The 21,468-nt window shown below is 58.3% G+C and overlaps 1 protein-coding gene across 13 annotated transcripts in view; it reads left to right on the top strand.

The window, feature by feature from the left end:
• DGKD (diacylglycerol kinase delta) overlaps nucleotides 1–21,468 on the top strand; it is a 109,505-nt gene that overhangs the window by 81,453 nt on the left and 6,584 nt on the right. For 9 of the 13 annotated variants that reach the window (XM_086377488.1, XM_086377469.1, XM_086377512.1 and 6 more), the window contains 18 exons: nucleotides 139–247; nucleotides 3,625–3,764; nucleotides 4,578–4,662; nucleotides 5,642–5,736; nucleotides 5,812–5,911; nucleotides 5,998–6,277; nucleotides 7,407–7,553; nucleotides 8,171–8,299; nucleotides 9,520–9,619; nucleotides 10,894–11,004; nucleotides 12,518–12,614; nucleotides 12,748–12,855; nucleotides 13,810–13,923; nucleotides 14,775–14,909; nucleotides 15,141–15,292; nucleotides 16,113–16,224; nucleotides 16,306–16,398; nucleotides 17,234–17,353. In XM_086377488.1, the coding sequence (XP_086233614.1) occupies nucleotides 139–247; nucleotides 3,625–3,764; nucleotides 4,578–4,662; nucleotides 5,642–5,736; nucleotides 5,812–5,911; nucleotides 5,998–6,277; nucleotides 7,407–7,553; nucleotides 8,171–8,299; nucleotides 9,520–9,619; nucleotides 10,894–11,004; nucleotides 12,518–12,614; nucleotides 12,748–12,855; nucleotides 13,810–13,923; nucleotides 14,775–14,909; nucleotides 15,141–15,292; nucleotides 16,113–16,224; nucleotides 16,306–16,398; nucleotides 17,234–17,353 (2,227 nt within the window). Of the gene's footprint in view, nucleotides 1–138; nucleotides 248–3,624; nucleotides 3,765–4,577; nucleotides 4,663–5,641; nucleotides 5,737–5,811; nucleotides 5,912–5,997; nucleotides 6,278–7,406; nucleotides 7,554–8,170; nucleotides 8,300–9,519; nucleotides 9,620–10,893; nucleotides 11,005–12,517; nucleotides 12,615–12,747; nucleotides 12,856–13,320; nucleotides 13,615–13,809; nucleotides 13,924–14,774; nucleotides 14,910–15,140; nucleotides 15,293–16,112; nucleotides 16,225–16,305; nucleotides 16,399–17,233; nucleotides 17,354–21,468 lie in introns of those variants that run through there. The other 4 variants (XM_086377495.1, XM_086377478.1, XM_086377560.1 and 1 more) reach the window with 2 other exon arrangements.

The following is a 21,468-nucleotide window of genomic DNA, read 5'->3' as shown; positions in this document are numbered from 1 at the left end:
AGCAGGGCTCCGATCCCCCGCAGGCTGTTTCAGGGTCAGCTGAGAGGAGCACAGGAGGGCACCCGGCCCAGGACCGACTGGCTGTCGTCTGTCCCTTAGAACGGATCTCACGCCCTTGACATTCTGTTTCCTTGGCAGCTTGCGTTTGTTCCAGAAGTTTGACACGTTCCGGATTCTGGTCTGTGGTGGAGATGGCAGTGTGGGTTGGGTCCTCTCCGAAATCGACAGCCTCAACCTTCACAAACAGGTACTGGGGGTGGAGGGTCCGGGCCAGGGGAGAGCGAAGCCGTGTGACAGAGGCTGGGTCACCTCGGGTGATGCTGCCCGCCCCCTGGGGTGGTCTCGGAGGGAGGGCAGGGAAGCCTGATGGCATTGTGGGGACCCAGGGCCGGACACAAAGAACACTCTGGTGCAGGAGGGTCCCAGGTGCGGGCAGATCTGGGTGTGGCTCCTTATTGGGTAGTGATGGCATCTGCTCAATGCCTCTTGCTGGTGAGCCGGCCGGGGTCAGAAGAATACTTGGACTTCAGGTCAGAGTTAGGGCTGTGTTTTAAGTGTTGATTGATTTTCTACACCAGCTCCCTCACCCCTTCCCCCTCCCAATAATTAACCACTGGTAGCATTTCAGTCGGAGAAGGCAATGGCACCCCACTCTAGTACTCTTGCCTGGAAAATCCCATGGACGGAGGAGCCTGGTGGGCTGCAGTCCATGGGGTCGCTAGGAGTCAGACATGACTGAGCGACTTCACTTTCACTTTTCACTTTCATGCATTGGAGAAGGAAATGGCAACCCACTCCAGTGTTCTTGCCTGGAGAGTCCCAGGGACGGGGGAGCCTGGTGGGCTGCCGTCTGTGGGGTCGCACAGAGTCGGACACGACTGAAGCGACTTAGCAGCAGCAGCAGCAGCAGCACTTCAGTAGAGCTTCTCAGGTGACTCAGGTGGTAAAGAGCCCGCCTGCCAATGCAGGAGACACAGGTTCTATCCCTGGGTCAGAAAGATCCCCTGGTGGAAGAAATGGCAGCCCTCTCCAATATTCTTGCCTGGAGAGTCCCATGGACAGAGGAGCCTGGTGGGCTGCAGTCCGTGGAGTCACAGAGGGTCGGACAGGACTGAGCGCGCACACGCACGCTCACACAGCGTCTCGGTCCTGAGCGCGCACACCCACGCTCACACAGTGTCTTGGTCCTGAGCGCGCACACGCACGCTCACACAGCGTCTTGGTCCCTGTCCTTCAGGCCTCTCCACCAGAATGCACGCAGGACAGCACGTGAGGGACTTTAAATGGACTCACAGCACTCACGCGGTGTACAGTGTAGTAGCGTTGTGTATTTTAAATCGCCACACTGTGAGCACCTCTGTCCCCAGGAAATGCAGGTCTGTGGTGGTTTTCCGCGGCCGACGGAGGTGGGCGGCTGCACCAGCCAGGGGCTAGTTGTTCATCTTCCCACGCTTATGGACACTTAGGTTGCTTCCTAAAGACTGTGCTGGTAAAAAACCACATGTGCCCTTTCCCAATTATGTTCTTTTTTGAAGAGCCCCCAAATTGAAATTTCGGTGATACTGCCAGACTGCTTTGCATCAGGGCTGTCCCAGTGTAGGTACCTGTCGCTCGTAAACCTTGCCACGTGCTGGCACCGTACATCTTACAGCTCTTGCCCCAACTTAGTAGACTAAAAAAACGGTATGTTTCACTGTTATTTCTTCATACTGGTGAAGGGAAACATATCCTCAATTAATTATGAGTTTTGAAATGAATCACCTCATTTTTTTAACCTACAGTAGTTTTCTGTTGGGGTATTTATTTGCCTTTTAAAAAACTGATTTCTGAGGATTACTGGGGATGTGAACTCCTGGTTGGCCGCGTTTTCCCTCGGTTGTCACTTGTCCTTTGCTGAGTTGGTGGTCTTTGTAAGTGGGCTGGAGCTTTTGCTGCCCGTGTTTATTTCCGGGAATGTTAGAGAGGGGATGGAGGGCTGGTGTCCGAGTCTGCTCAGCAAGAGGGAGGCCCACTGCTTAGGAGAGCGAGTACTGCCCCCTGCTGGTGACGTTCGAGCAGTACGCTTAGGTCCAATTTTAAGGTTCCTTCCCTTTCAGAATTGTAACTGAGCTTTACTATCACAAGTCAGGAAGGTAGTTTCTCATGCATTCGGCTGTGTTCGGAGCACGTTCGTCTTCTTTGGCTTCTCTGTGGCCCTTGACCGTCAGGTCACCCCGGAACCCCTCGGTGCTCCTCGCCTTTTGGCCGCCCGTCCAGTCCCCGCTCCAGATACCAGGCCCCACCTGGTTCTCCACATGCTCAGCACCCGCAAAAGCCAGTGACTCTTAGCTGAGCCCCAGGGCCACGTCCCCGGCTGCCCCGGACCTCCTTGGCTGCCTCTGGTGCCTCAAAGCTGGCATTCCCAGCCCTGCCTGCCCCCTTTCAACCCTTTCCTTGGAGTCTGCCTGCCTGCCATCCGAGCTGGAGATCCGACAGGGGTCTTGAACCCTCCCTCGTTGTCTCTGGTTCTCCTGTTGCCCCGGAGCATCCAGCACAGCCGTGTGTGCCGCTGCAGTGTTGTCCTGGCCCCCGGCGCCATCTGTCCACTGCTTTTGGGAGCCTTCCCTCGGGCAGCTCTACTCAGGCCGTACCTGAGCCTCTCAGGTCTGCCCCACTGCCCCCCCCACAGCCCTGAGACCTTCACTTGGGCTGCTCTGCTCCAGGGTTCGGTTAAGGTCCAGACTCGTCGTGTGATTCAGCAGCCCCCGCTGGGCGCCTTCTTCCTCCTCTGCGTCTCTGACTTCCTCTCTCCTTGCTGCCCCCTCTTTGGAGCTCTGGTTTGACAGGGAGGGGGGTGGTCTCTGCTCCCAGACCCCTGTACCTGGGCTCTGCTGGGCTGTCACTGTGCTGCCTGCCCTTTCCTTTGAGGCTCCCGAAGCCGGCTCTGGCCCTGTCTGCCCAGGGCTGGGCATCCTTGGCCTCACCTGCTTTGGCCAGCGTGCTGTCCCTGGCAGGGTATAGGGCCTCCCTCGTGGCTGGGGCAGGTGACCTCGGGCTGTGTTGCGCGTAGGGAGGACTGGCAACCCTCCCCACACACATGTTGTGCTCGGCAGTTGAAGGCTGTTGGGCAGCCTGTGTCTCGGGAACTTCCTGAGCCCTGAGCTGGTGAGGGGGGATTGTGCAGGAGGCTCTGGGTGGGAAATCCAGGTGGCTGGCAGGGCCTGAGCGGGGTGGGGTTGGTCCCCGGGGAGTGGCAGGCGAGGGGGTGTGGGCTGAATGGAGGGGGTGGTGGTTTGAGGGTCACAGTGGACGTCCTGGTGCCTGTCTGGACGGGACTTACAGCTGTGGCAGGTGCTATCAGGGGCAGAGGTGAGCTTGGCGCTGGGGACGTGCTGTCGTGGGTAGGGAGCAGGCGAGGGGTCACAGCCCGATTCTTGGGGGCTCAGATATCGCCACTCGGGGCGGGACTGTGGTCATCGCTGTGAAGGTGGGAGGTGACAGAGGGCTGACGGTCAGATGTGTCGGCGGGTGGGGGGAGGAGCGTCCGTCAGGCTGGGGAGACCCCTGGCTGCCGCCGTCTGAGCTCAGCCCTCACACGCTTGCTGGACGCAGCCTGCTGACGCCGCGCCCCCCACCCTGTCTCAGTGCCAGCTCGGGGTGCTGCCGCTCGGCACGGGGAATGACCTGGCTCGCGTGCTGGGCTGGGGCTCGGCCTGCGACGATGACACCCAGCTCCCGCAGATCCTGGAGAAGCTGGAGAGAGCCAGCACCAAGATGCTGGACAGGTGAGTGTGCCGCGTGGCCCCTCAGCCCGCTGTGCTCAGCCGGGGCCCTGGGAAACCGCAGGCCTTCTGCAGTTACTTGTTAAAAAAAAAATTTCACCTCTCTGAGCAGGACTTCTTTCTTCCGATGGGTTTTATCCGGTGATCAGACTAGGGAAGCGCTGACGAGCAGAAGGGGTGGGGTCTGTGCCCTCGGGTGGCCAGGTCTCACCAGCCAGGCCTGGGTCCTGTGCCCCTCAGAGCGGGAGGCGGCCCTGTCCCCTGCGGCCACCGCAGCCTCGTCTGTTACCCATTCTCCTGGTCGCAGAGTCGAGCAGTCCCGTGTTCCCAGAAGCATCAGAGTTTGGGGTTACTGCCCTCCACGTGTTTAGAAATACTTGAGCATCCTTCCCGAGCAAGCTGCTCTGAGCTCCTGTGTGAACCCCCAGACCACAGCCCGTGGGACTTGCGGAGATGCCCCGTTCGCTCAGAGGGTCCCGCACTGCCGTGAGCAGGCGTGGTCTTGAACGCGCTTGGCCGCCTCTGCTGTTCCTGCCCCCTCGCCTCCGGAGGATGAAACGCCCGGAGCGCCGAGCCGGCTGCCAGCCGAGTGGCTCAGCTGTGCAGAGGGGACACCCGCCCAGCGGGTTGTGACATTTGTTCTCAGCTAAGTGAGGAGCCGGCTCAGGGCCCGGGGGGGCTTAATACAGGCTGACAGACACAGTTAAAGTTGTCAGAGGATCTCGTCCCCACTGCTGGCCGTGAGATGGGGAGGTGGGGAGGCCTGGGGCCCGCCTGGGGCCGGAGCCAACTGGCTAAGCCCCTGTGTGTGTGCAGGTGGAGCGTCATGGCCTACGAGACCAAACTACCCCGGCCCGTCTCCTCCTCCACCGTCACTGAAGACCTGAGCGAGGGCTCCGAGGTATCGCCATGCGCTCGCCCTGGCCCCTCCCTGCTTTGCCTCCCCTGCCCCCCCGGCCCCCGCCAGAAATGCCTTGCTCTAGGTTAGCCCCTTGCCGGCTCAGGGCCCTCTGAGGTGAGGCCGGGTCCCATGGACGCTGCCCCATAGGACTCGGAGTCATCTGGGGCTTCTGGGGTCTTCCCCAGGTTTGGGGTCCTTGGTGACGATGATGGTCTCCTAGGGCTTCCTGCCCTCTCAGTTCAAGGCTGCGCCCTGCCGCCCACACTCCGCCCACCCAGGCTCCCGCTTGGGCCCCTCCTCCGTGTCCCGCCCTCCCAGTCGGTCTGTGCTAGTTCGATGCTGAGCTCTTCTTTCACTTTGTGGTGGGTTTCAGGAGTTAGAGTTTCCCTCAGGGCCCAGACTCTGCTGAGACTGGGCAGCTCAGGTGCACAGCTGTGCTCAGGCCTCCAGGCGAGCCCCTGGCCGAGCAGGCAGAGGGGCTGTGCCAGGGGCCATCTGCCCGCCCTGAGGGTCAGGGGAAGCCAACCCTGGTCTCCCGGCCACACCTGCTTGGGCTGCTGGGACCTATCCTGTGAGCAGAGAACGTACAGTTAAGAGCAGGCGCGTACGTGGGCAAAGCCTAAAGATTGACCCTCCGGCTGATAGTAAAGGGCTTGACACACAGGGGGAGAGCCCCCGCTTCTGCAGGCAGGTGTGGGCGGTGAGGAGGGTGATGGACATTGAGGGATGACGGGGGCCTGGGCCAGGGTCCCACTTGACAGAAACGTGGTGAGCCTTGGCTACAGCCCCGTGCCGCTCGGGAGGAGCCGGGTGCAGGAGCGCAGCCCGGAGCAGTCTGTTAGGATCCTTGGTCCACGGCTGGACGCAGCTGTGAGATCTGTCAGCTGTGTGTGAGGGGAGGCGGGCCGGGCCGCGGGCAGGGACAGCGCTCATGGCCTGAGAGTGACGGCCGCCCGCCTGCCCCCTGGGCCAACTGCAGGTGCAGCAGATCCTCTTCTACGAAGACTCGGTTGCAGCCCACCTCTCCAAGATCCTGACCTCCGACCAGCACTCCGTGGTGATCTCGTCGGCCAAGTGAGTGCCTGGTGGCCTGGGGCGCCGGGGGTCCCAGCGGAACGGACCCTCTGAAGCCTCTGTCTCCTCCCGCAGAGTGCTCTGTGAGACTGTGAAGGACTTTGTGGCACGGGTGGGGAAGGCTTATGAGAAGACCACTGAGAGCTCGGAAGAGTCGGAAGTCATGGCCAAGAAGGTAGGTCCCAGGCCCCTGGGGGCGGGGGGCGTTGGGCATCGGGGCAGGGTGGCACGCCTCCACTCCTGCCTCCGTTCCCCGCCCAGTGCTCTGTCCTCAAGGAGAAGCTGGACTCCCTGCTCAAGACCCTGGACGACGAGTCGCAGGCCTCGTCCTCCCTGCCCACGCCGCCCCCCACCATCGCTGAGGAGGCGGAGGATGGGGACGGGGCGGGCGGCAGCTGTGGCTCCGGCTCCACGGGGGCCCACGCTGTGGGCTCAGCCTGCCCCACCCGGCCCCAGATATTCCGGCCTCGCGAGCAGCTCATGCTGAGGGCCAACAGCCTGAAGAAGGCCATCCGCCAGATCATAGAGCACACAGAGAAAGGTAGCCGGGCGCAGGCCCCGGCCTGGGGGGCGGGGGTGGGCACTCTTGGTGAGAGACGGGGGCCCGCCACGCAGGCCAGAGCCACTCTGGACCACCTGACGTGGGCCAGCACCCCTTCCTTGGGGCCTGTGCCCGATGGAGAGACCCTGAGTGAATGCCGGCGCCTTGGGGGCACCCCCGGCTGGTGGAAGGCCCTCCGCACTGCCTGGTGTCAGGGCTCCACTCCCTGTGAGGGCCTCACCTGTGGTCGCTCTCCAGATCTCGGCTTTGTCCAGTGAGAGGGGGGTGTCCCCAGGGCTGGGGGTCTGTGTCCAGGAGGGAAGGGGCCCAGGCCAGAGGTGGCGGATGAGGCCATGGGATGGAAGGAGAGGCTGGGACGGGGTTGGAGGCCGGGTGAGCCGGGGCGGTGGTCAGAAAGGCAGGGGCGCACGTGTGTCTTGGTTTCTGAGGCAGGTGTGGGCCTCAGGGATGAGGGGCCTGGGGCCTGGACGGGTGGTAGGCCCTGGTGTCCAGGCTGCGCTGCTGACTGCCTGCGACCGGCTGCTGCCGGGAGAGACACACCTGCCCAGGATCAGAGGCTCACACGGTGCCTCACTCCTTTTCTCTGACTCTGTTTGCTAAGCTTCAAAGAGAAGGCTGTAAAACCACCTTGACCTGTAAACCTCACCCCGACCCTGAGGTCCCTCCCAGCGAGTTTTTCTCTGTCCTCTTGTCTGTCTCTCATCACCCTTGGAAACATATCTCGCACCTTTTCCGGTCTCGTTAGACCCATCTCACTGAGCAGATCAACCTGCTCCTTGCGGTGAGACTAGTGAGGTCATGACCTCGCTCCCTGCTCCGGTGTGGGCACGGCTCCCTCCTCCCAGCCCCTCCAGGCTGTGCAGACCTTCACGTGTCACTCTCCCCCGCTCCCGTCTCTTTCAGCCTTGGCCCGCCTCCCCAGCCTGTTGGCACGAGTGCCCGGGTGCCCCCATGTGCCAGGGCCGGGGAGACAGAGGGTTGGGTCGGAGCTTCGGGCCTGAGCCTTCGGCCGAGACGAGGGTGAGGGTGGCGAGGCCGGTCCATGTGCTGCCTGGCGGCAGTTGCGGGTCAGCCTCCACATGCTCAGCTGACACCTTGCCTTGCGCAGCTGTGGACGAGCAGAACGCCCAAACCCAGGAGCAGGAGGGCTTCATCCTCAGCCTCTCCGAGTCGGAGAAGAAGGACCTGAAGTCGGATGACAGAGCAGGCCATGGCGAGGGCCACAGCGCCTCCAAGGGCCGGAGCCTCCGCAGAGGTACAGGGCCCTCTTATTTTGGGATGCTTGGAAGCGTGAGGGACTCTCTCGTGGTTGCTATGGCCATGTGAATGTGTGAAGAGTCTCGAACTCGCCACCTGTTTGGTGAACCACCTGATGTGTGTGGTTTACCTGCTGCAGGCCCAGCAGGACCCTGGGTCGGGAGGGGCCTTGCTGCTGGGGCCCGTGCTTCCCTCCGAACCTCCCTGCACGCCTGGCCAAGCGGGTCCTAACCGAGGGCTTGGGGCCTCTAGGCGCAGCTGGCCACACAGACTGCCCTCTGGGGACCCTTAGCCGCCGTGGAACAGCCCCGCCTCAGTGGCTCCCCAGTGCACAGCCTTATGAGCCGCCGGGAGAGCCTGCCCCAGAGTTTCCTCACCGCCATTCCCGTGCGGAACTGCCCTCTGCCCGGGCCCAGACCCGGCCTGACCGTGGTTGGGGCCGGCCCCTCTGCCCCCACTGGGGCCCATGTCTGGGAGGCGTCCGAGCCCTGCGGCCTCTCCCCTTGGCTGACCGCTGCATGTGGCCACTGCTCACTGCCTTGGCCTGTCTGCGGGCCCCCTCCCTGACAAAGCCTGCTGGAAGCTCAGTGGCCTGTCTTCTGTCCTGTCTGACAGTGTCCAAGTCACCCTGCGAGAAGCTGATAAGCAAAGGGAGCTTGTCACCAGGCGGTTCTGCGTCTCTGCCTCCACAGTCAGGAAGCCGAGATGGCCTGCCAGCGCTGAACACGAAGATCTTGTTCCCGAGTGAGTGTTCCCCCGGGCTGGCCAGGCTCCCCAGCCCCCCACAGAGGCCTGCGTGTCTGGGGGGCGGGGGGAGGGGGGGCGCAGGCCAGGTGCTAGCCTGCCAGCAGCTGTCACTCTGCCTGGAATGGGTCTGAGGGCTCAGCGAGACCAGGCCCCTGCACTCCAGCAGTTCACAGGTCTGTGGGCAGGACAGGCGGAGCTCAGGCTTCTGTTGTGGCTCTGTGAACAGTGCCCTGGCATGTTACACCGGGCAGACGGCTCCCAGGTCTGGGGTCCCAGACAGAGGTCGTTGAGGTGATGCCTGAGCTGGGTGCTGAGAGATAAATAGGAGCTGGGCTGAATGAAAAGGGAGGGCCGGCAGCAGGTGGTGGAGAGCCAGTGGTCAGCCCGTTGTTCCCAGCTTGACCCACAGCTGGCTGCCAGGAGGGTCGGGCCGCCCCTGCCTGCATTGAGCCCAGAATCGCGTCGTCATGTTGGGGCAGCTCCTGCTGCTGCTGCTCCGGGAGGGAGAACAGAGTGTTCTCAGTACGGAGAAGTGATCCTAGGGGTTGAAAGCGTTGAGAGGACTCCCATAACTCGCTTCCGGTAGCTTTCTGGGCCTCCTGCGCCAGGCTGAGCACACGCTGCTCATGTAAGTGGTTTGGCAGTTTTTAGGTGACTCAGCTGCATAGAAAGAAAATTTTAGAAGTCCTGGGGAGAAGAGGATGAGACAGATTTGGTTGATAAGCAGCAAAGATGTTACTGGACAGCATGGTCCGGCAGAATGTCCAAAAGCAGGGCTCCGACGGAGCTTTACTGTTCATGACATAAACTTGAGAAGATTGGGGCAGGTATCCAGGGGCTCCGGTCACCTGGAGGCTCTTTGATGTGCAACTTTTCCTCATGGATTTAGCCTTAAAAGTTGAGTGACTGGCCCAACCCTAAGGTTAGTTGCAGCGGAGATCACTTTGGTGGAGTTGCTTGGCTTTAGTGACAGCTGTCTTTATAAACTCTGTTCTAACGGGTCAGAGGTTACCATCCAGTGTTTGTTTTTGTTCTGCCAGTGTGGGTTTAGGAGAGTGGTTTTTGACCTGAGACTGTTAATTGTCGAAGTTTGGACATCTTTACGCGGTGTTTTAGAAGCACCTCATTATGATAATGCTCTCCGAAGAACATGTGATCATCACCCTCTTGAATCCAGGGCCCCCAGCCAGTGCGGTCTGCTCCCGTTCTCTCCCCAGCAGATGTTCGCGCCGGGATGTCTGGTACGCTGCCTGGAGGCTCAGTCATCAGCCGATTGCTAATTAATGCCGATCCCTTTAACTCTGAACCAGAAAACCTGTGAGTATGGGGTAAACCAAGCGGGCCTGTTGTTAGCTCAGTGCTGGTACGTAGAAGTCTGACTGGGAAATAACTTGAGAAATTCATGAGCAGTTGACTGGTTGACCTTTTCCAGCTGCTGTCGGCCATTAAGGAAAACCCAGAAAGGGTGAGGCTGCAGGGCTGAGGGTGGCTGGAACTTCTGGGACGGCGGTGGCCGTGCTCACGCATCTCTGGCTTCCGAACGTGCTGGCGTGCTGAGGCTTCGGCAGGTTCAGAGACCAAGACGGGCTGTGCCGTGTTCTTGGTTGTCCTCTCTGGGGTCCTGGGCGGCCCCACGTGGGCACCACCTCCTGACCGCATCGCGTTGCCTTCCTTGTGGGTCCGCCGCTCCCCCGTAAGCACAGGTCCCAGGCTGGACGCCCCTCCTCGCTCTCCCCAGGAGATGCTGTCCTGGGTTTGGACTCTGCCCGCTGCGTGCCCTGTCCTCTGCCCAGCGTCTAAAGGCAGCTCGGGCTTTCGTGCAGCTTGTCCTTGTGTGTATAGAAGCCATTGTGGGACACGTGGCCTTTTGAAGGCCCTAGGTTTCCCTTTCAGCCAGCTGATAGCAGGTTCTGGGCAGCCAGGGCTGGTGGCAGGGGATGGAAAGGTGCCCACACGTGTGTCTGGGCGGCTGCTGTCAGGAGAGGCAGGCATGGCCTCCAAACCCAGAGTTTCCACGTGGCCCGGCGGGTCTCTTCCTGGGGTGACTCCCAGGAAAAACAAAACAGAAACACGGCCACACCGAAGCGTGGGTACGTGTGTTCACAAGTCAGGGCTCAAAAGTGGAATGGCCCAGACGTCTGACAGTGGGGAGCAGATGGACGGATGGAGCGTGTCCCTTGGGGCTCACTGTCGGGCTGTTGCCGGCTGAGGTGCTGCACTGGACGAGCCCAGTGTCTGCGGCGTGTAGGCACGCTCGGTGACGGGGACAGATGCAGAGGGCTGCGCGTGTCAGTCTGTTCCTGGGAGCCGCCCAGACCTGCAGCACCACAGGGCAGAACGCCGTCAGTGCCGCTGGGGCCCTGGCTCACGGGTGCGGGCTTCGTTTTGGGGGACGAGCTGTTCTGATGTTGATTGTAGTGACTCTCTGAGTACATGGAAGTCATTATTGGGTTGGGCCTCTTAAGTGGGTAGATTTTACGGTATGTGAATTGCGTCTTGGTCACACTGTTCCCTCCCTTCCAAAAGCTAAGTTTTGTCCTCAGAGGCTGGTCCGCAGGGCTGTTCTAATGGGCCCGAACCCCCCTTTGCAGAGAGTATTACACGGAGAAGTGTGTCATGAACAATTACTTTGGCATCGGCCTGGATGCGAAGATCTCCCTGGACTTCAACAACAAGCGTGACGAGCACCCGGAGAAGTGCAGGTGGGTGCGGCCCGAGCACGCCTGTCCTGACGTGGGCTCTGGTTCCCCCTCTGGCCGTGGGGTTTCTTCTGGAGCGTGGAGCACTTAGGCAGAGCCCAGATCCAGAGCCTGAGCGCCTCGCTGGAAAGCAGGCGTGTCCGTGTATAGTGGCCACAGCAGCGGGCAGTCGCGGGTCGCCTGCAGGAGGGGTCAGGGCTCACCCACCTCTCGGGCTCTCGAGCAGGGGCAGCCCTGAGGGGTGCTCAGGCTCTCCCCCTAAATCACTATGTGCTTGCTCCCCCCAACTGAGGGAGGAGGGCGACTGGTGTCTCCTTCCCCACGGTGGCCATCAGCTGGTGGGGGACCATTAGAGGAGCTGATGTGGAGTTTGGGGGAGAATAGCCATCGATGCAGAGGAAAAACAGAACCAGTCATGAGAACTCGAAACCCTGGGAGCCCTGGGGCTCAAGTGTCGGAAAAAGGCTCAGGCGTCCCCGGGGCGCCCGCACCACCAGTGCGTAACGGAGCCCCATCGCGTGACCAGGCCCTCGTCAGTGCAGACAACTGAGAGGCACTGTTGGAATGCGTGTCATCTAGCAGAACGAAGTAGATGAAGGAGCGAGGCCTCGTGGAAGATGGTTTTTTTAGAAACTTGGAATCTTGACATAACCTTGCCTGAGTTTGCACCTTTGAGATGACCTACTGAGAAGATGCCATTTCTACAAATCTAGCTTGAAGAAGTAGGGGAAGGTCGGCAAAGGGGTGCTTTACCAAGGGCCACAGCCGGGCGCGTTACAGAGCCCGGGAGTGTGGGCAGGAGGTGACCCATCAGAGGCGTTGAGTCAGCGGCCGCTGGTGGGAGGAGCCCCGATGCGGTCATGCGTGTTCGGGACCCGGGGTGGCGCCCTCCACGTGGGGTGAAGTGCAGGTTTCCGCTGTTTCAGCTGTAAGTCAGGTTCCTGGGAAGGACTGAGAAGACCCGCTGGAGCGTTTCTCATCAGCGCTGACGCACGGGAATTACAAGTGCACTTCTGTGCTTTCCTGCACTTCCCAAGTTTGACTCATTGGGAAAGACCCTGCTGCTGGGAAAGACTGAAGGCAGGAGGAGAAGGGGACGACAGAGGATGAGATGGTCTGATGGCATCACCGACTCAATGGACATGAGTGTGTGCAAACTCCGGGAGATGGTGAAGGACAGGGAAGCCTGGCGTGCTGCAGTCTGTGGGGTCACAGAGTCAGACATGACTGAGCGACTGAACAACAAACATAATTTTATAGCTGGAAAAAGTAATTAATTTGCACGTTTTTTGTGAGGCTCTGTGATATCTTACCTTTCAGGATAGGCTTACTTCTTGGGAGCATTAGTTTCGAAAAGTAGAATTTCATGTCAGTGGACGTCTCTCTCGCTTGTCTCACACGGATGTGTCACAGGCATGTCCCTCCTCCTCTCGCACTGTCGCTGCTGGGCACGTGTGCCTGGTGTGATCGGCTGTGAGGAGGTGACTGCTGGCCGGCCGTGTGCTCTTCTCCCCAGGAGTCGAACCAAGAACATGATGTGGTACGGAGTCCTGGGCACCAGAGAGCTGCTGCACAGAACCTACAAGAACCTGGAGCAGAAGGTCCTACTGGAGGTGAGCGGGCGGCACCCCCAGCCCTGCTCCTGAGCAGCGGGGCCCCGCGGCCCGCAGTGGGTGCCCAGGAGGACGCCCCGCCTGACGCCGCCTCTCTCTCTTCTCCTCTCCTCTCCCGCGTCCCCCCGCGCAGTGCGATGGGCGCCCCATCCCCCTCCCCAGTCTGCAGGGAATCGCAGTCCTCAACATCCCCAGCTATGCCGGAGGGACCAACTTCTGGGGGGGCACCAAGGAGGATGATGTACGTACGGGGGTGCTGGGTGGCGCGGGGTTGGGCGGGTGAGGACTGAGTGGCCAGAGAGGTGGCCCCTCCGGGAGCTGAGGCAGAGCCTCCCGCTCTGGGGGTGCTCTGTGGGCAGGCTGGGGGCTGGACGGGGCAGCGCCCTCGTGCTGGCCGCGGGGGTGCAGTGGAGAGTGAGACAGCCCCCCTGCTCCAGTAGGGCAGGTGTGGTCACAGGTGTGACCTGGAGTCTGGGTCAGACCTGCCCTGGGGGTCATCTGGGAAGGTGTCCAGGGGGAGGGGACATCTGCACAGAGGCCTGAAGGTGTCTTGGGGTTGGACAGGTCAGGTTGGTGTCAGGGAGGGGGCACGTTCTCCAATGGCGTGCACCCTGGGTGGAGCGTAGAGAGGTCTGAGGAGCCAGGGAGGAGTTTGGAATTTACGCTGCGGGGGCACAGACGGGTATTGACTGGGGCCCTCCCTTAGTGCAGAGCAGCTGCTGGGACGGCTAACGTAGACTGCCCTCATGGCCCGTGCTGGTCCCGCTTGTCAGCGCGCTGCTCGAGGTCACAGCCCTCGCAGACCCTGGAGGGACGGACCCGTGTCAGCCCCGGGCACACACACGTGCCCGAGGCCCCGCGTGTGTGAGGGGCAGGCAGGCCTGCCATGTGATCCAGGCTGCTGCCTTCCGGGTCTGGAGTGGAAGCCCCTCCGCAGTGTCCCCACAGCGGCTCCCTGTTGTGAGTCTGGCTGGCTTTTAGCACTCGATCCGGGCCGCTGCCTTTCCAGGTCTGGAGTGGAGACCCTTCCTCAGCGTCCCCGCAGCTTCTCCCTGTCGTGGGCCTGTCTGGCTTTTAGTGCAGCAGTCCCCAGAGAAAGGCGGCTGTGTGTGTGTGTGTGTGTATGTGTGTGGGATGGGGGCAGGGGGGTCTTCAGGCCAGGAGCAGAGGTCAGCTCTGACGCCAGCCCTTGCAGACCTTCACAGCCCCATCGTTTGACGACAAGATCTTGGAGGTGGTCGCAGTGTTTGGTAGCATGCAGATGGCTGTCTCCCGGGTCATAAAGCTGCAGCATCATCGGATCGCCCAGGTACTGGCTGCAGTCCTGGAGGCGGTAGGGGCCTGGGTGCTGGTGGGGAGAGGCAGGCCTGGCCCAGACCCATGCTCCCGAGACAGGTGGGCATCTGGGTGCAGAGCCCCGGACAGTGGGCCACCTGGCCGCCTCCCGGTCCAGAGCCCATCCTTGTCTGCCGTGTTTGACCTCTGAAAAATGTTCTTCAAACCAGGGCTGGCTTGCTCCCCGGAACGCCCCCCTGGCCCTCTGGGGGGGCTCCTCCTGCTGTGGTGGGGTGAGCCGAGGTGGGCCTGGCTGCCTGCAGCCCGGCCCTGCGGCTCTCAGGAGCCACAGCTTGAGTCCAGGAGCGAGGCCTAGCGTGTGTCCTCACAGGCTGCTCTGAGGCCCGGCTCGGGAGAGACGGGGTGGGTCCCCCTTGGGAGGTTCTGGTGATGGGCTGGGAAGGGTCTGTCTGTCTGAGTGGTGGGGAGGGCCATGCACAGAGATGGGTGCTCATGCTGCCCTGAGCCCTAGTCCCTTCTGTCCTCACTGCGGGCTGTGTGGATGTCACGGTTTTAATCTTTTTGCAACACACTCTGTTGAGAAGAGGAGCCCTTGGTGGGAGTTGGCCCTGTCTTGGGTGTGTCCCCGTGTGCCCAGGGACCCAACAGCTTTTGGTGGTCACGAGATCCCGCCCAAGGCCTGGTGCTGGCATCTGAGCACTGAGTTCCCCACAGGGCAGCGGTCAGGGATGCAGGGTGCCCCGGGTGTGGGGCGGTGGGGCGGGGTGGGGCTGGAGCTCCAAGAGCTGAGCCCAGGCGGGGGTGCCCTGAGCCCGGAAGCCCCGGAGGTCAGCGAGGTGCTCCAGCGGGTGGTGGTGTTCGCAGTGTCGCACGGTGAAGATCTCCATCCTGGGCGACGAGGGCGTGCCTGTGCAGGTGGACGGCGAGGCCTGGGTCCAGCCCCCAGGGTACATCCGCATCGTCCACAAGAACCGTGCGCAGACCCTCACCAGGGACCGGGTAAGACGGCCCCCATCCTGGGGGACCTGGCGCCTGAGCGCTCGGTTGCAGGAATTGACATAGTTCTCCCCCAGATTAAGTGAGTGGGGCTGGGGTTCCTAGGACCGTGCCCTCTCCCCCAGAGCAAACAGGCGTCTGCGTCCCCGTCCGGGATTTCCACGAGTGTCCAGCAGCGTTGGCTGTTGGACGTGCGCTCGAGGCAGGGTGTGTAACCCTGGTCCTGTGTCCTAGGCCTTCGAGAACACCCTCAAGTCCTGGGAGGACAAGCAGAAGTGCGAGCTGCCCCGGGCCCCGTCCTTCTCCCTGCACCCGGAGATCCTGTCCGAGGAGGAGGCCACCCAGATGGACCAGTTTGGGCAGGCGGCAGGCGCCCTCATCCACAGGTGGGTGCCCCCTCCTTCCGCGGTCAGCTCCCCCAGCGAGGCCCCAGGTCCACGTGGGGCCGCGGGCATCGAGACACTCCTCCCGTATATTCCGTGCTGTCTCCTCCGTCACGGAGCCTGGCCAGCCAGGTTCTGCTCACTTGCACTTTGCGGTTGTCACTGATGGTCTTGTAGACGTTACTTGGGGCTTAAGGACATGGAAGCCTCAAGCCCACAGGCATTTTCAGGGCCAGCTACCTGGACTGTAAAGCCGTCCTGGATTCCTAAGAACAGTGCACTTACTGCCTCCTTCACTTCACGCCGAAGAGCAGGTGTGCGGTTAGGAAGCAAACCATGTAAATTAAAAAAAAAAAAAAAAAGGCAGCCAAAGGTGCTTCCTCTCCTCTCAGCCCCCAGAGCCACTGTGGACCTTCCCGCATGGCAGTCACTGCTCTGCCCGCTGCCCGGCCCCTGCCGTGCCCAGCCCCCGCCCCTTGGCACGGTCTCAGTAGCCTGGTGGCCTGTGCCCACAGCTGCCACATCCCCGGACCCCCCGGCCGCCTCGGCTCTGTCTTTGGACCCTGTTCACCTCCCCGCCCCCTTCCTGAGGCCGCGTGCAGGCCTGGCGCTCCCCACCACGGGCCTCTCTGGTCCCTTCCTGGCTTTCTCCTCTCTTTCCTACTCTGGAGGTTTCACAAGGCCTCCATCCCCTTTTGGGGCACTCACCTCCTTGGGTGAATCTCCGGAAAAGCTCGGAAGTTTGTCTTCAGATCTCCCTGTTAAGGCCTCCCCCGCCATCGGTCAGGAGGTGACGGGCCTGCCGCTGTGTCTGTCTCTCCAGCATCCGGGAGCTAGCACAGTCCCACCAGGACGTGGAGCAGGAGCTCGCCCACGCCGTCAATGCCAGCTCCAAGTCCATGGACCGAGTGTACGGCAAGCCCAGAGCCGCAGAGGTGCCTGCGCCCTCCCGCCCCTGCCCCCGGCACCCGCCAGCCCTTGGGCCGTCTCCATGGTTCTGTTCTGGTTCCTCTCAGGGGCTGAGCTGCAGCCTCGTCCTGGAGATGGTGAATAACGTCCGAGCCCTGCGCAGCGAGACGGAGCTGCTGCTCGCGGGCAGGCTGGCCCTGGTAAGCTGGGGGCCAACCCGCGGCATGCACACAGGCAGCGCGGCTCTGTGCGGGGCTCCTGACTGTGGGGGTTCCTCAGAGGACCCTGCCCTGACCCTGCAGTGATGCTCAGACCCTCTGGCCCGTCTTGCCACACCCCCTCCAGGGTGTCAGGACCCCACTGTGTAGTGCACAGCCCTCTGTCCTCAGGCCCCACGGGTATGCGGCTGCCTCTGGCCTTGTCCCCAGCATGCAGACCTGGCCGCCCCTCCTCACTCAGGCCCGGGGAGGCACCCAGCTGGATTTCTGTCAAATTGCAGAAGCCAGAACAGGGCAGACCTCAAGAGTGCCCGTCCAGCCTTCTTGTAAGAAACGAAGGTATGGAAGGTCAGGGAGGTGAAGTCATTGCAGAATCGCCCCAGGAGTCCGGTCCGTAGTCTCTACTCTCATTCCAAGCTTGCACGCTGTCCTGACGTTCCTGTAGCTGCCTCTACGCCTCACACGCTTTCTGTGCTCCGGTGCAGGCGGGCTGGTCCCCCTTCAGAGAGAGGGTCCCGAGGACACTGAGGCAGGTGACCTGTAAGCCCTGCCGATGCGATTTTCAGGCGAGCTTGGTTTGCCCCATTACTTATGAAAGGAGAGTTTTAATTCTCTCGCTTGGTGCTACTTAAAAGCGGAGGTTCCGAGTTTGGCCCTTGAGGGGTGCTCTGTGGCTCCGTTTCCTGGCAAGCTTTTAGAAGAACTCTCTGAGAGTGGCCCGGGCCTGGGCCAGGCTCCCTGTCTGTGTGGGCCCTGTGGCCCCGCCCTTCTGGTAACCGCTGTGTCTCCTCCCTCCATCTCTCTGTCCCTGGAGCAGCAGTTGGATCCCCCTCAGAAGGAGCGGCTCACGGCTGCCCTCGCCGAGATGGACCAACAGCTCAGGAAGCTGGCAGACACGCCCTGGCTGTGCCAGCCCATGGAGCCTGGTGACGAAGAGGTATGTGGGTCTCGGGCCTCAGCATGGCATCCTGGACATGGGGCTGTCCCTTCTGTGTCTGAGTCCCTGTGTGGCTTCGGGGTGAAGATGGTGTTGCTCCTGCGGCCCCTGATCTGGCCCCCGGTAAACACGCGTCTCTGTTAAAATGCCCACTTTGGCAGGTAGGAAGGAGCTGAGAATTGCTGTCGAGAATGACGCTCGACAACTGGGGCACTGTTGCCCTTGGAAACAGAACTGTGGAACAGCTGGGGGCAGGTAGAGAGAAGGCTGAGCCCGGCCCCACTGTGTGCCCCCAGCGTGGAGGCACGCTGCCAGGCTGACCTGTGGATTGCTGGGCGTCTGTTGGCAGGGTCGGGGCGCCGTGTTCCACTCCCGGTCACACTTGTCTGTTATGTGTGTTTAGGGAGCACAGCTTGCACGGGCCTTACAGCTGGGATATCGGGAGCCTGGTGACACCCCGGGGCCATGCCTCCTGCAGCAGGCAAGGCAGCCACGGGCCCAGGAGAGGTGCTCACTGGGCATGGTTTGGGGGCAGCACCTGGATGGAGGCCAACCCGCGAGGCCGTCCTCCCGAGGGTGGAGCAGGGGTGGCGGGAGGAAGTTCACATGGTGAAGCACTGCTGGGCCCTGAACGCCCGGTCCCCCGCTGTTGGCTTCGCTTGTTAGAACCATGGGCCAGGGGACGGGCCAGCAGTGCAGAGCTCCTCATGCACGTGTGGGCGCTTGCTGACAAGGGCCCACCCCGCCTGGAAAACCGACCGGGGCCTCAGCTGAGAAGCACAACTTGGCAGCTTAAGAATGAGGACTCTGGTTTAGAGGCCCTGGCCAGCCTCGTCAAAATGTGTTTGATAGTTAGCTATAAATATGATAAAAGTTCCAAAGAAAATTACTGAATAACATATAAGTTTTTAACGAATGCAGCCGCAGCCTATCCTGTGATTAGTGCAGTGTGAGCAGTAGCTGGGGGAGCAGGGAAGGAGGGCTTGGACAGAGGAGGGAGAGCGCTTTAAATGCCTCCTGTGGTGGAAGGAGGTGAAAGATGCTCTTGACGTTAATAATTAGAGGAAGGTCATCAGTTATGTTTTAAAAACTTAAAAATAGTTTTAAAGGTGTGTGTGTGTATGTTAGCCACTCAGTCGTGTCTGATTCTTTGTGACCCCATGGACTGCAGCCCGCCAGGCTCCTCTGTCCATGGGATTCTCCAGGCAAGAACACTGGAGTGCGTAGCCATTCTCTTCTCCAAATTTTAAAGGTAGTTTCTGATAAAATTGAAAAGGTTTATATCTTTCTGAATCACTACAAAAGACAAAAACAAAATATCGTCCCTATTGTAAAAGAAAATAAAGGAACTAGTAAAGATGGAGCTAACAGCATAAAAATTAGAAAATAATATATCTTCTCCTTTTAAAAGCAAATTATTCTTTAGGTTGTGTTAAAAAAAAAAAATCTGACCAAATACTGATCACAGGAGCCCAGTTTTCTCTTCTGTACACTGAATGAAAAATTATGACCCAGAAAGAGTAAAAATAAAGCAGTTTCAAGAAAATGATAAAAAATGCAAAGTAACTATTAATATAAAAATAGAATTGCATACCTAAGGCAAAACTGATAGAAGATCACTTTATTTTGGTAAAAGCTACTCATCATATTGTTCTATACCATATACCATATGATTCTGAATAAACTATGATTAAAGTGATGATAAAATCATAGGCTAATATAGCATTTACATGAGTTAAAGTGTGTTGTTTATTTGCCAATGGATGACATTTTTTTCTAATATTTCTTTTTGTTATTTTAACTTAATTTCAATGTTCAAAGGCAGTTGTTTGTATATAACCAGTCCTTTGAAATTTATTGACACTAACTTTATGGCCCAATAGATGGTCAGTTTTTATAAATGTTCCTCGTATGCAGTTGTGTTTTTTACATCATTAAGTCCTCACTGAGGTATTTTTCTTTGTTTTTTTGTTTTTGGTTTTGTGTCGTTTTGACCTGTCAGTTACTGTTGAACACTCTGACCATGAATGAGACGTCTTGTGTTTTGTATGTGGTTTTGTGTATTTTTGCCTTATGCCTTTTGAGGCTATGTTATTGGGTGCATTTAGGGTTTTATCATTATAACGGGGCCTTTACTAATTCTTTTTATTTTCAGGCCTACTTGTTTGACATATTCTGTTTCATACTTTACTCTCAAGCTTCATTTGGAGTGTCTGTCTTACGGGCAGCGTTGCTGAACCTGGGCTTTTATTCAGTGCTGTGCTGTGTGAATACGGGAGCCCGGCTGTTTACCTTCACTGTGATTACCGTATTTCACTGTGATTAACCGTATTCAGACACATTTCCCTTCTTTTGTGCTGTTTGTCTCACTTTTTGTTTCCTTTCTCCGTTTTGATTGATGAGTCTCTCTTTCCCACAGTTCTGTTTATCCCCTTTGCTGGTTTGGGAACACGTGCTCTTCTGCATGTTCTTTTAGGGATTAGCCCCCAAATTTCAATCTTAATTGATGTACATAAAATGTGTCAAGCTAAAACTTCTTGAAATAATAGGAAATGTCAGAAACACAGTTTGGTAGTGTGACTTCTCACTATCAGTCCATGATTAATCATGGTGAAAGTGACCACATCACAACATCTGAACAAAGGAAGTAGAGAGAATACGTGTATGTAGAATTTATACACAAATGTGCACTGTGCTTCTCTATAGAGAGCACTTACTCTCTGTAAAGGGGACTCTGCTTTCTTTCCTGTTGTCCATAGGACATTTTAAAAATCTGTTGGTATTCCAGACCGGCTCGTCCCAAGGGGCAAAAAGGTGACTTATGAAGGGCAAAGGGAACTGTGAATGGGGAGCTGCCACAGTTCTACTGATAAAGATAGGAAAATCATTTATCTGAGAAGGAAAAACAGTGGTAGATCTTTGAGTTGGTTCTTTGAAACAAAAGCAAAATAAACTACGCTCTGGCAAGTGTACTCTAGGGGAAGGGAACAAAGTGCAGCGATGGGGGGGCCAGAGCAGCAGGTGTGCCAGCCGGTCAGGGTCCGGCGTCCATGAAGGAACGCCAGTGAGTCTCAGCATCTCAGCAAGCCTTTTGATTTTTCAGAAAAAAATTTAAATTACACAAATTTAAATCTCAAGATATTTTAAAAAGAATAGCCACAGAACAACTTGAAAAAGTAAATTTTATTTCCAAAGGAAAAATTTGTCAAGGAATATGTAATTTCCGTATATAAGAAAGTGTCAAAGCTAGAAAAAGATGGACAGTATCTCAGTTCACTTCAGTCGCACAGTCGTGTCCGACTCTGTGACCCCATGAATTGCAGCACGCCAGGCCTCCCTGTCCATCACCAACTCCCGGAGTTCACTCAGACTCACGTCCATCGAGTCAGTGATGCCATCCAGCCATCTCATCCTCTGTCGTCCCCTTCTTCTCCTGCCCCCAATCCCTCCCTGCATCAGAGTCTTTTCCAATGAGTCAACTCTACGCATGAGGTGGCCAAAGTATTAGAGTTTCAGCTTCAGCATCAGTCCTTGCAATGAACACCCAGGACTGATCTCCTTTAGGATGGACTGGGTGGATCTCCTTGGAGTCTAAGGGACTCTCAAGAGTCTTCTCCAACACCACAGTTCAAAAGCATCAATTCTTTGGTGCTCAGCCTTCTTCACAGTCCAACTCTCACATCCATACATGACCACTGGAAAAACCACAGCCTTGACTAGACGGACCTTTGTTGGCAAAGTAATGTCTCTGCTTTTGAATATGCTATCTAGGTTGGTCATAACTTTCCTTCCAAGGAGTAAGCATCTTTTAATTTCATGGCTGCAGTCACCATCTGTAGTGATTTTGGAGCCCAGAAAAATAAAGTCTGACACTGTTTCCACTGTTTCCCCATCTATTTCCCATGAAGTGATGGGACCGGATGCCATGATCTTCGTTTTCTGAATGTTGAGTTTTAAGCCAACTTTTTCACTCTCCTCTTTCACTTTCATCAAGAGGCTTTTTAGTTCCTCTTCACTTTCTGCCATAAGAGTGGTGTTATCTGCATATCTGAGGTTATTGATTTTCTCCCAGCAGTCTTGATTCCAGCTTGTGCTTCTTCCAGTCCAGCGTTTCT

The sequence above is a fragment of the Bos grunniens genome, chromosome 3 (assembly GCF_055505025.1).
Source record: "Bos grunniens cultivar Pamir isolate PY7600 chromosome 3, Bosgru_T2T1.0, whole genome shotgun sequence".
Lineage (NCBI taxonomy): Eukaryota > Metazoa > Chordata > Mammalia > Artiodactyla > Bovidae > Bos > Bos grunniens.
The sequence above is the reverse complement of the archived record's forward strand: the minus strand, read 5'-3'. Positions and strand labels throughout refer to the sequence as shown.